This window comes from Cyprinodon variegatus, unplaced genomic scaffold (assembly GCF_000732505.1).
Source record: "Cyprinodon variegatus isolate N-32 unplaced genomic scaffold, C_variegatus-1.0 Scaffold245, whole genome shotgun sequence".
Classification (NCBI taxonomy): Eukaryota; Metazoa; Chordata; class Actinopteri; order Cyprinodontiformes; family Cyprinodontidae; genus Cyprinodon; species Cyprinodon variegatus.
Window position 1 is genome coordinate 842617 of NW_015150698.1, and position 13497 is coordinate 856113.

General features: G+C 37.7%; 1 protein-coding gene across 2 annotated transcripts in view; it reads right to left on the reverse strand.

The window, feature by feature from the left end:
* The window catches only part of fgf13 (fibroblast growth factor 13), a 120545-nt gene extending 108755 nt beyond the window's left edge, over positions 1 to 11790 (reverse strand). Inside the window, exons 1-2 of one of the 2 annotated variants that reach the window (XM_015381977.1) lie at positions 11263 to 11790; positions 10893 to 11040 (exon numbers count right to left, since the gene is read on the reverse strand). In XM_015381977.1, the coding sequence (XP_015237463.1) occupies positions 10893 to 10941 (49 nt within the window). In that variant the 5' untranslated portion in view covers positions 10942 to 11040; positions 11263 to 11790. The remainder of the gene's footprint in view (positions 1 to 10892; positions 11041 to 11262) is intronic. The other variant, XM_015381975.1, reaches the window with a different exon arrangement.
* Between the last annotated feature and the right edge of the window lie 1707 nt (positions 11791 to 13497).

Genomic DNA, 13497 nt, shown 5'->3' on the forward strand with positions numbered 1-13497 from the left:
GTAACTAAAAGCTAATGCTCACTGAACAGACTGAAAGAGCAATGTGGCTCTAAAGACATCATCATCGTTAGCTCCCAGCTACCGTACGTCCGGTACATTGTAGATGCTGCGTTGTGAGCGCTAACCTTTCCTTTGTTTCAGTTTGACCCGTCCGGACCAGACCCCCTGGGGCCAGCTAAGCTAACCCATTCTCCTTCAGCTTCATCACAGTTTAATTCATTCCTGATTCTTTTTTTTTTTTTTACCGTAAAACCGAATGAAACTAGCCTAGTAAACTAGCCCCACCCGTCAGCCAAAATCTTTTTTTGCCTGAAAGTTTGGTCTAGCCTCGATCAATGCCCCAGGCTCTAGAACTGGCGGGCCAATCACAACACAGAGATGTGTTTTGAATTTTTGGATGCAAAAGGATGTTGTGTCATTATGCATGATCAGGTAACTCATTTTGATTGTATTTACCTATTTTCTCTAGCTCTTCTGTACTATTACAGTTGGTAACATGTTGGTCATTATTCATTGAGAGACATTGATCTGATACCTGGATCAGATATTGGATCTGATATTGACTATCTAATCTAATCGATCTAATCCAGGGTACTATACGTTGAACTGTCATTTGTTTCTTTTTGCTGCTTATTTGTTAATAAATAATATAAAGAAAATTTATATCTGTGTTCATTTTTTTACCTTTCTATAACAATCTTGATTGTTTTTTTTTGGCTGATAAGCTCGACCCGGGTATCGTATCGGACTAGATCAGGGAAAAACTGTATCGTTGCACAGAGCTAAAAAACATAAGCTTTGGGTATCTCTATAAATAATAGCCTAAAGGATTTTTCAGAAAGGACACGGTGTGTGTGCTGGGCATCTGTTTGTCTCTTGCATTGTCGTTATGCAGCGACTATCACTGAAAATAAAGGATTTTGGAGCATAGCAGTATGCGCGCCAGATCCTATCTTAGAGGAGCTGCACTAAGTTAACAGAAGAAAAAAAAATTCCTGGTGAAACGAACATCTTCCTTTCTGCAGATTGGTTTCTACCAATGTCATGTGACGGACACTGAGCTGTATCATCTGTGCTTAGTTCTCTAAACGCAAACCTTTACTACTGTTTTTGTTAAAATAATCCACTTGCTTCAGGCTTTTTTTTAGTTCAAAGCTCAGAGATTCAGGCGTCAAAATAATAATACAAAAAAAAAAAAAAATCACACAAAAAAAAAACAAACGAAAAAGCATTGGCACTATCAAGATAAACAACCACTCACATTTCAGTCAGACTGAATCTCTGAAAATAATATGAAGAAGGCCAACTCAAGAACAAAAGACACAATCTCATTTTTTTTTTCTCAAACAGAAATATTCAATCTACATAAGTAGCCATGTGCTTACATCAAGCATGAAACTTATTGGCAAACACAGATCAGAAAAGTCCTCACAAAGCTAAACAGAGTAGCAGTGCACTATAAATGCAGTGCAGGTTTTCCCTCCTGACATGCAGATGCTGTCCAGCTATGTTTCATGTTTAAAAAAGGTCAACTTTTGAACAGAAACGTTTCCTTTTTAAAAGCTCTACAGAAATGTGGTTTAAAACACTGAGTTGTTACTTCAGATCTTCAACTTGCACATTTTACAATAAAACAGAAATCCATCTTTTCTTAAATAGAATATATTTTCTCAGTTTGTGCTCACTAACTTGTTCCTACTTTTCTAATAGCACATCACATATTCATCTTAGAATAAAGCAATCTTTGTTAAGTGTTTTTCTTGATACTATTTTTGTCTATTATTTTTGAGCCTGAAAAGAATTTTTGAACCAGGCTCCATTGGCTGACATAAAAACAGTGGTGTGCCATCATACAGCAACCTATATTACCAAAATGGAAACTTGAACAATGGCAAGTATGATATGTACTAGATAAACATTTTCATCATTATAATTCAGAGCATAATAATTGCATTGCTGTTACTAGTATCAGGCCAAGTACTCAAGTATCCATCTACTTGCTGGTTAGTTCTCGATGCCTCTGGAACTTTAGGTTCTGCCCTTTTAATGTAGATCCAGTCCTAAACATGTATTTTCCTGCAGGTATCAATAATTTTTTGCATTATTTCCACACTTAATTTTGGACTTTCCCTTAGTCTTTTCACACATCCTCTAAGCATAGCCTGCTCAGCTTCAATACCTTCCCCATAGACATATTTGTCTATAGCTGTTCCTTGTTTATTCATCACAATTGACCTCTGGTCACACAATCTTGCATGATGAATATACACAATGTACTTTGTTTACAAACTTAAAGAGAAAAAAACATAGTTTAAACCACAGGAATGAAATATAATAGTCTCAGAGGTTGTTATAACTCGAACGGAGGATTTTTTTTTAAGCAGCCAGAGTTTCTGGCATAGAGATTCTTGAGGTCATAGAACATGACTAGGCCCCTTTAAGGAATGTGTAAGGTTTCAGCTTTTACATCCAAGTTAATATTCTAAATAAGAATAGGACAGAACTGTTTTTTAATATGCCAAATGACACCAGATTTATTAAACAGCATGGACATTATGTGAGCCAAATGTTGTTGTTTTTTTTTTGGTTAGTGAGCTCAGACACTCTTGTTAAAGAAAATTTCAATAGATAAAGAGAAAAAAAGATATTTAACAAAAAATATGAAGGAATAGAAAGAAATATTTTGATTAAAACCCTGTTCTTTTGTCCTTCAAATTAGCAAGTAAAGAAAATATGTTGAAATTTCAAATGAGGACACCTCACAAAGCCTTTTACCTTAAAAGACCTGCAGCTTTGTGGATTATTAAGCCACAAAGCTGACTTATGCATTAGAGCGTTTAGTGCTTTGACACTCTGGGAATGATGACACCACATCGAAAACATACCATTTCTAATTCAGGAAACTAGTTTCTTCCATGAATATCTATACCTTTTAAGAAAATTTGAAAAAACTTTGCATCGCTCCATCATTAATTGCATATCAAATCAGACCTCTTAAATTCACTGAAAGCAACAAGAAAAACAATGGCTAGGGCTATAATGCATTGACCAAATGGAAAACTGATTAGCAAAGAAACAAAAGCTGACAGAGATGAGTCATTGGTTTTAAAGCAATCAACACAAAATTTATAGAGTGTGCTGGATCCTAGGGGTGTAAATCACACCCATCATGGCGATACAATTAAGTATCGATTTCCAGACCCAACAATTCAATTATTGTCGATACTCAGGAATACACCAAGAAATACTTCCACACAAATGACTTGAACCGGCAAGGGGTGTCTAAGTCATCTTTTTCCTCTGCCATGTCTGTCTTGCCTACTGTTTATGCAGGTGTGCGTGTGCAAGAAAGATGGCAGCAGTAGAGAGGTAGGTGGGCAAAATAGGATTAGCGCCACCGCAGCATTCAGAAATTACGTCCCGGAGCAAATGGATAAAAATAGACCGGAGGGGGAAAAAAGAATCGATACTCTTGCAGACATGTCGATGCACTGGATCGTCGGCCGTTGGATCGATGCATCGATACAAAACGATTATTATTTACACCCCTACTGGATCCCTGACGATACTCAGACACAGGATCCTCTATGCATAATCACCAGATCCACATTACTGCCAGCTCAGTGAGGCTAGCTCAGTGAGACTATTAAATTATCCTAATTTATTTTCAGTTTCTAAAACTGCTAAGTGACAAAAGAAAACCACCAAATTACTTATTGAGCTGTCCAGGGTCTATAAAGTCTTTTATCAGCAGGAAGGCTTCAAAACCTCTACACTTTACTGATACTGAACAGGATTCAGATTCCAAAAAGATGACTGGAGAAAAAAAAAAAACACCATATGCATTCTGAATGAGGGTCTCAGCAGAGAGGTTTTTTTTAGACGTGGCTAAAAGATACATTACGTAAACATGGTTCATCCAAATAATTTTGAGGCAATTAAACAAACTACAAGATTAGTAGAATGTACAGTAGCTACTGTAGAATACAGTGCTTTGTCAGACTATTAATACCACATTGTGTTTGTTCATATTTTGTCATGTTACAACCCAAAACTTTAATGCATTTTACTGCTGTAAAATAATTCCCATATATATCCTGGTTTAATGTGAAAACCTCAGAAGTTTGATAGAAGTAGGCATGGACCGATTTCTGGTTTCAAGGTATTCCCCGGTATGAAAAAGTCATAAAAGGCTTAAAATTTCCTTAAAACATTGCTGCGGTGTGTTTTTTAGAATCTCATCAGGTTCATGTTATATGATGGAGGAAGGAGAGAGGCGCCCCAACTTTCCCATTCGCTCAGACAGAGCACAACGCAAGCATGCTGTATGATATTTTTAATCATTGTACTCAGCAAGAGCTTTAACTGCACGACAAAACGCAGGGTTTAAAGGTTCACAACTAATTGCTCACACTGTACGCCCAAAAACAAGAGATTTGTCAATCCCGTTATTTTCTGATCCAATCTGATTACGGTACATGGGCTGAGTGTTTCACCTGATACCAATGCCATTCAGATGAATGGATAACCCATATATTTTGCCATGTGAGTGAAGGCTTTAGCCTTGACATAAAAACTGTTAAACAAAAGGTAACAAATTAACAAATAAATAAATATACTTTATATTATTTACTAATAAATAGGCAGCAAAAGAAAGAAATAAGAGTTCCATGTAAAGTGCACTGGATTTGATCTCCGGTGTCAAATCACCGATAACCTATTCAGCTAATTACTTGATATCAGATCCGATATTCGATCCGGGTATCTCTACCAAAAACTTTGGGCTGGCTGGCTGCCTGCCACGCTCTGCTTCTGATATTCAGAGAGAGCAGATGCACCTGTGTCTCTCATCCTCACCCTCCTTGCTCTTAGCTGTTACCCTGCCTATTTAGACTTGCCTCTCACAGTCAGTCTTTGTCAGATTGTCTCATTGCCTGCCTGAGTTTCATTCCTACTGCTTGTGTGCACTAGCTGTCTTCCTGTTCCTCTGTGCTAGCCCTGTCATTTCTTGATACATATTGGCGTTTGACTCTGGCCATGAGCTCAACTGCCTATGCCCGTCACAGGCTTGTTAAACCTACCAACCAGCCTCTTCAGCCATGTTCACCTTTTTAGCCTGCCTTCAGCCTGTTTAAGTTCAAGTCCCTCCACTTGATAATTATGCACTGATTTGCATTGGTCTCCCTTTTTTCCTTCAAAACAAAATGCATTTAGGTTTTAACTTTTTTCCTATTGCAACTTAAAACATAACTTATGTTTAGATGCTTCAACATACACGGCTGCAGACACTGAACATTTCAAACTCTTCACTAGATTTTAGGGTAAAACCTGCCACCTCAATTGCTCTCATCTAATTGTGTGTCCTATTGATTATACCATTAAATCTTCTCTTAATTATTGCCACCTAATCCTCCCTTGACCACAGGCTACTCATAGTACCTCCTCAAACAGCCAGTCAGGGTCCTAATGACAACGTGTGCGGTTCTGCTGATGAGATTAGAGCAGGTGTCAGTGTTGTGGAGGACAGAGCTGCCTCTACTGTGATTAATGAGGCAGCTACAAGCTCCTCTCTGGGCATCCATTGATTCAATGGCTTTTCTTGCGCTGAATTAATCTGCCAGCCAATATGCAAGACTTATGCCTTGTGCTTTGCTCATATCTGCAGTTTTGAGCAGCTGTGAATCGGCTGCCTGACACTTGGAGCCCAGCAGGGAAGTTTATCTTCAAGCTGCCCAGGGATGAAGCCTTAGTAAAATGACAGATTTCCAAGGAAAGTTATATACACATAGATATGTGGAAAGTGATAATCATCTGCATAAAATGAGCAAATTTACAATAAAAGTGCTCATAAATATGTAAAAGCTGAATATTTGAGAACATTTGGAGAGAGGACAAGCAGGTTGGAAATGCCTGCATAACTGGTGCAAAATTTCCCAATGCTGCGTCATTATATCACATACAAATTATGAAACAGGGGCTTGTGAGCATTGAGAGAAATAAAGCTGTGTGTTCATCCGCTCTGCTTTGACCCATTACTTTGTCTGCAGAGCTTAGCTTCACAAGGACAGGGAAAACTAACATACCATGATTCATTGATGATGATACCAGAGCCAAAAATCCCACCATCCCCTTTTACCTCACTAAGTTTCCGCCTACCAGCTTTTCCTGCATGCCTCCTCCTTTCACGTGGACTGTACAATTCACAAAATTAAAAGGTTGCTTTTTATATAATTACTACTGGGATCCCTACTGAGGTAGAGAATGACTTCAGCATTATTTTAGTAGGGCTAACATGACTGAGACATTTTTCCTCATTTAGTTACTGACCTCCATGTCCAAAATACATGTAAGCATTTAGATGTGTAATAAGTTTTTGATGACCTGCTGCTGACATATTTAACAAAGGTTTTGTGAAGCAAATCTAGAAACACAGATATACTTTTATGTAAAGTCCTTCTTAGTTGTGTGAGAAATAAGATGGACTGTAAGATTGAATGTAAAAATGAAGTATGGAAAATCTGCTACTTGCTTTAATAATGAAATACAAGACTCCTTACACAGTTAATCTATTATTGAAATAACAATGATGGTTCAGATTTGAGAGTAATTTAGCAACACGTGAGTAATGAATGGATAGAAATGTTGTTTTTTTCTGTTATAAAAGGGTGTGAGAAAAAGAAGAAGATACTGCAGAGCAACTGCCACAGAGATGGCAGGTGCTTCTGGCTTTAATGGACTGCTCCTAAAATAATTTGCTGGCCGGGTGGTTGCAAACATTGGCAGAATCAGGAGTGGTTTTCTTAATATAAGTCTTTGTCAGTTTTCCATTCAAATCCACAATAAAGGCAGCTGGTTCCAAGGCATCCTGCCAGAGGTGCAGTCAATGGCTTTAACTAAGTTAAGAAAACACAGCTTTTAACTGCTGCTTCTATATCTGTAAGGAGCTATAGCACCAAGAGGAACTATTTGAACTTTATTCAGTTTTTGACACGTCACCAAAAACCACAGTGGAGGTCTATATTATTATTATTATTATGTGGTTTTATGACTAGCTGTGAAGTAGAATCCAATTAATATTCTTTTTTACCCTTTTAAAACCTATAAGAGTGGGATATATTTGCGAGCACCACCTCTTACTCTTACATCTCTCCATAAAGGCTAATGCGACTAATTATTTTAGAGGTCACAGAATTAATCAACAGAATCTGGTCTCAGAATAAATAAAGCAGTGCTGTAAAGGGCTCAGAGGTTTGTTAGGAGCATCAATAAACAAACACGGTAAGTCACAGGAACCAACCAGTCATGTAATGTAGTAATATATGGGAAATTTAACAGGATGTTTAAAAGTGTTTTGTTTTTTTCCACAATAGTGCTATTTACATTGTTTTTCAAAAAAACATGGCTTTTACAGTCTTTCAGTCTTTTGTAAACTGGCTGCTGTCTTTCTTTATCTTTCTTGTTCAACTGAACCTGAAAATCTCAGATTTTTAGATCCACATACGTATATTTCTATGAATAGCTGGACATCATTTTTGCTTTCTAACACGCATTTTTCTCTTTTGTTGTACAGCCATACTTAAAAAATCTTTCTTATGTAAACCTATAACTTTTTCCTATCTTCTTGCTTTTGTTCTTGTCATACCCAATACTCCCCACAGTGGGACAACATTAATTATTTCTGTAGACTATCAAGCTCGTAGGACCTCAAAGATCTGCAACCCAAATGGAAAAATATTTTTAAAGGAGAAATGTTGTGCTCTCCATTATTGTCTCCACATTTGAAGACTCATAAGAGCAAAGACATAGTGAGGACAAAGCCCTTAAATCCAGGCATACACTGTATGATTTTTTCAATGGTTGCATACAGCTACAGCTCACACTGTACGACGAAAGTGCATGGTGTAAAAGTCACGATGTATGTCCTTACACTGTGCAACCTGACGCTCTGATGCGATCTACCTGCTCACACTATACGTCTAAAAACCGTCGTGAGATGGCGCTACTCTGACTCGTCTATCCGGAAGTAGAGGAGGAATATGAAGCTCACTAGAGTGAAATGTGCTGCCTTGGCAATTTGTGTAATTTTGTGTACTAAAAGCCCTAAAAAGAAAAGGCGAAGACTTATTTGGACAAAGACATGGCTGAGCAAACATGGCTACTCTGGTATGTCAAATTTACAGAAAGAACTCCATTTCACTCGCAGCCTCGCCATGCATCTGTGTTTTCGTCTGAGAGGAAGAAGAAGAATCCTTGTTTGCACATGCCCACTGAGCGATTTGCCCACGTCAGCCTACTGAATTTCAAACATGTTAGATTTTCTCCCGACCTTACGATTCCTGGTCGGGAGGTGGTCGTGACAGGCTGATCGCCCCTTGTTACCCCCTGTACACTGCCCAATTGGAAAATTCTTGCATGGAAAGTCGCCCCAAAAAGGGCAAAGAATCGCAGTGTAAGCACGGCTTTAGAGTTCATTGTCTCACAAACTGCTTTAACCAGCAGGAGATCATGTGAATACATATTTGGCGACTTGTTCCAGAAAAATTATAATGGTTTATTATTGAGACTTTAATCAGACACAAAAGCGCATGTTAATGATCAGTTTACCGGACGCATAATCAACCTTCTGCTCAAAGAAAATTAGCCCAAAAGGGAAAAATTGTACAGTACATGCCCAGCTTAAGGCTGAGTTACAGGCAAGCTTAGGGTTGTCTAGCTGTGGTTGTTAATAGTAATGCTGCCATTGCTACAGTGTTGTCCAAGAACACAAGGGACTGCAGAATTCATAACCTGTGGATTAGTAGTAAAAGCGAGAAAAAATGCTTCACACACACACCAAAAAGGCTGTGTGCCCTATCCAAAGATTATTTCTCATCAATCTGATTTTGTGTGTAGTTTTTATGTTACTCTCTTTCTTATGTTCTTGAACCAGGGATACATTTGTGAGTTAAACACTTAGATGCTGTTGATTCTGAGTTGAATGGTGTTTGCATGGTTTCTGCCTAGTTACGACATTCGGAGGTTGCACTTCTACCCTTTGTTAGCACACCGTTGTGCCCTGTTCCATCTTAAATAAGTACTGAGTGAGCATCAGAACAAGGTTCTCTGTTTAGAAGAAACCTAATTTTAACTATTTGGCCTATATTTCAATTACTTTGACAGGCATACTATGCGTCACCTAAAATAATCCCCAAGGTGAAACACGTTGAAAGTTTTTTATTCCCTGTGTGTCTTTCTTCCCTGCAATAAAATGATGGAAGCAAAATACTGAACAATCCTAAAAGGAAATCTCGAGCTGAGATATAGTTTCTAATATCCCCTGAGCATTTAGCTAGAGATGCAATGAAGTAGTTATGAAACTTATCAGAATACATGAAGTTTGTTTTATAACATGAAAACTTAAAAGATTTGAACATTTTTGAATAGGTGAGAGATATTGGCTTTGGACTTCTTTGACCGCGGGTAGTTATGTTAATTTCTTGGAAATCTCTGGGACGAAAAACTCTCCCCTCCCTTTAAATTGTGATCATGGAACACTTTTGTGATGTCTAAAATTGCTTTTATTAGTTTTTACAGACAAATGGGGACCCTTTAAGCATCTGACATTTTACCCAATGACAATGTTACATAGGTAAGCTGTGTTGTTGAGGTGACTTTGAAATAAATACATAGATGGGTGTGCCTTCAATTAATGCATCTTATATAATTTAACCCATCAAAAGCTTTTCAAAATGGCAAATTATATCTGGTGTATACAAACTTCTGAATATGAAGTTTTGTAAGAAAGATTTTTTTTTACCAAATAGAAAAAACTGCCTATCTCAAATGACCTAAAACAAGCTGAGACTTAACATTAGACAGTAAGAAAGTTGGACCTTCCATACTTTGTATCTAAACATCTGGCTTCAGCTATATACGGTAGCATTCTATAGCCTTCATAATAACTTCAACAAGTAAAATCATCCCTTACAGCCAATTTAAGCCAATTAGGGTATTGATTTGTTGTGAGCACCTTAAACTAATCCGGAACATGACAAAAGGAAATGCAATTATATTTCTGTGTACTGTAAACAAGTGAAGCTTCTTCACTGACACATTAATATTGCTACCTCATCACATGATCTAATAGACAGACAAAAAGAAAATCAATTTTCCAATGACTTTATCTAAATGCTAGTCGGAAAAATCAAGTTCAAACTAGAAAAATAAACATTTAGTGCTGATTTATAACAGATTTCTCTGTTATAAAAAATAATACGGGCTTTGATTTATTAACCTATGTATCACCGTAGATGCATGGTTGTTTTTAAAAGATTTATATATATTTTTTTTATCAGTAAGCAAGTCTCTGCTGCGTCTCTGTGGCAATATAAAGGCACTTCCATTCTTTTTATCCTTAAATATTTATATGAGGCTTTACTGTTGCGTCATAGATCACAGGTTCAGTCTAGAGACCTCACGTTTGTGCAATGACGGTGCAAGCAAGAAACACAAAGGAACCTTTTCAACAGGATGCCACTGACACAACAGGATGATATCATTTTCATTCAAGCGTTTGTATCTTTATATGCGTTTAATCTACTTTATATGTAGATTAAAATTATATTAGAAGGCATACAGGGTCATTTATTGTCCAAAGAGAGAATTCATTTTCCTAATTATCCACGTTTTATGCATGCAATTAAGGAATGTGATCTACACAGCTTGTTGATCAGAAGTAGGCCTAATAAAAAAGAAACTGCATTGATTTTCGCAACCCAAATGCATCATTCTGGGAATGGTTCCCCATCAAGACCTCATATGGAGCATTTGAGCATGCAGGGGGAAGAAATTGGTGCATGTTCCCCCTTCAGGGATGAAAGCAATCCGTGCACAATGCAAGGCTCGTCTCTTACCCTTGGAAGCATCCTTGTCTTCTTTAGCCTTCGCCACTTTTCCGCTCATAGATCCCAGTTTGGATGTGTAATTCCCGATTTAGGTAAAAATCGAAATCCCCCTATTTGCTTACTGTCCTCGGTGAAAACCTTCCCAGAGATAAGGGTTCTGTCAGGGTGAGAAGCACATTATTTGTTTTATCACAGCACCATTTGGTGATATGCACATGATGAAGCCCAACAAAGGACAGTAGGGGGATGCGAGCCAATTAGATATCAATGAAAGCATCCAACTCCTGCTACCCTCTGCACACACAGACTCACATGTCACACGACAAAAGAAGCAGGACAGTTGTGATCTCCGCGCATCCTGTCCCCTGGCATCACCTACCTTATCTCCTCCACCTTTTCTGCTACATCAATGCACATTGATGAAAGGAAGCGCTTCCACCATGAATCCCGTTATGAACCAAGAAATCACGACCTACTCTTCTGTGACAAAGAGCCAGAGCAGATGGAAAAATAGAAAAATAAAAAAGCTGCAAAACAGATTGCAGCTGAGGACTTCAATAAAAAAAAAATGAATATAAAAATAAATCAGAAATGAAAACAGTGAGGTGCGTTATATCAAACAATCCATCCAGCGCGGCTCCTGCCACCAGCTTTTTGTTTTCAGCGCCTGCTTCTTTTTTTTTTTTTTTGTCCCCCAGCTCTCAGCAGGCACAATCAACAGGATACACATGCACACAGAGAGAGCGCTCCGCCCGTTTCAGCGCCGATTCACGCAGTGGACATTTGTTTTTGGACCTCGATATCACTGCTGGGATGTAAACGAGCTCCATAAAAGCCGCTTGGTTCAGCCTCGCTGCCGATGCAGTGGACAGTTACAGCAGGGGGCTGCGCAGCTGCTGCATGGCGCGCACCATCTTGCTGTTGCTCTTATTCAGTGGCGGAGCATTGCCGTCTCAATTCACATCCAGGTTGCGCATTCTCCAGATAGGAGGTTTTATTCAAAACTTCAATGCAGCGGTGACTCTAATTTATAATCTTAGACAAAAATACGAAATCATTTTAAGTAGTTTACAGCATGCAACCGTTTGCAGGTAGAGAAGCAACCATGTGCCTAAAGTTTTAAAAGAGGGTGCCTCTTGGGAACACCATCAAAAAGGTGTTTTCTGTCGTCTAGTTTATAAAATAAACCCATTTAATAATTGAACAGAGTTATTCTCAATTTGTTTTTAAGAGATTAAGAAATAAGACTTCTTAAAGAGAGATGTAGGACTTGGATCATTTACCTTTTGCATTAATTGTTGCATCTGTGGGTAGGACCAAGAGGCAATTAGGAATTTAAAAAAAAGCTAATTTTAAGTCTGTATTGTTGGTTCTGGCGTTTCACTTTCCTATTAACAGTACCTCATCATTTTTATAAGGGTGGCCAGCAGGGGCGGAGCTAGATGGGGGTCCAGGGGTAGCCATGGCCATCCTTAGCCAATCATTGGCCACCCCTGTGGCCAACCCTACCATTTATTTCCGTCTAAAACAGATTGTGGCAGCAGTAATACTCAGAATTGGAATATTCAAAACATTTAAAATGTTCATATATTAACAATTACTTGACAACGAAAACACTGTGGTTAATTATGCACATCAATATAGTAACATTAAAGATAAGTACAGAATTCAAGCAGAAGTAGATTTTGTGTTTTATGGGTTAAAGAGAAAATTATGTGTCTCTGCAAGTCATCTAGGATTCTTCAGTGAAATCATAGATTAAAAAAAAAACTATTTTTAATATTACCTTGTTAGATAATCAATTTGTGTAGATATTAGTACTTGTAAATATCAATTTTATGCAAAATGGTTACTGATAAAAGTAAAAATAATGAAAATGGAAAAGAATGCCCAAGATTTGCCCCAAACTCAAACCTGATAGAGTTTTATCCATTATACCTTTTATCTAGAAAGCACAGATGTTTGAATATATTTGCCAATTCTTTACCAAAGGCTGTGGGGAAGAATAGTTTCATTATTTAAAAAATACGGATGATTTGCACATTCATTTTCCTGTTGGACCATGAAGTTTTGGTGCCTATCTACTTTTGGCCACCCCTCAGTGTAAATTGGTTATTGCCTGGCCACCATTATTAAAATTTTATGGCTACACCTGTGTTGGCCAGGTAATAACCAAGGGGTGACCGAAAACGGATCGGCACCAGAACCCCGTATTTTCCAAACAGACAAACTATACTTTCCTACAGCCTTTGCTAACAAATAGACGCATATATTTAAACATCCATCTAGATAAAACGTATAGGGGATAAACTTCTTTCAGGTTTGAGTTTGGGGCCGAACATCTTTTCCATTGTCATTACTTACCTACTTTTATCACTAATCATTCTGCATAAAATTTGATATTTACAAGTACTAATATCTACAAAAATTGTTTATTTACTAAGTTTTTATTAGAATAGTTATTTATCTATGATTTAACTGAAGACTGACTTGCATTTTCTCTTTAACCCATATAAGACGAAATCTAGTTCTGAAAAGAGCATGAATTCTGTACTTATCATCTTTAATATTAGTATATTGATGGGCATAATTAACGACAGTGTTTTGTTGTCAA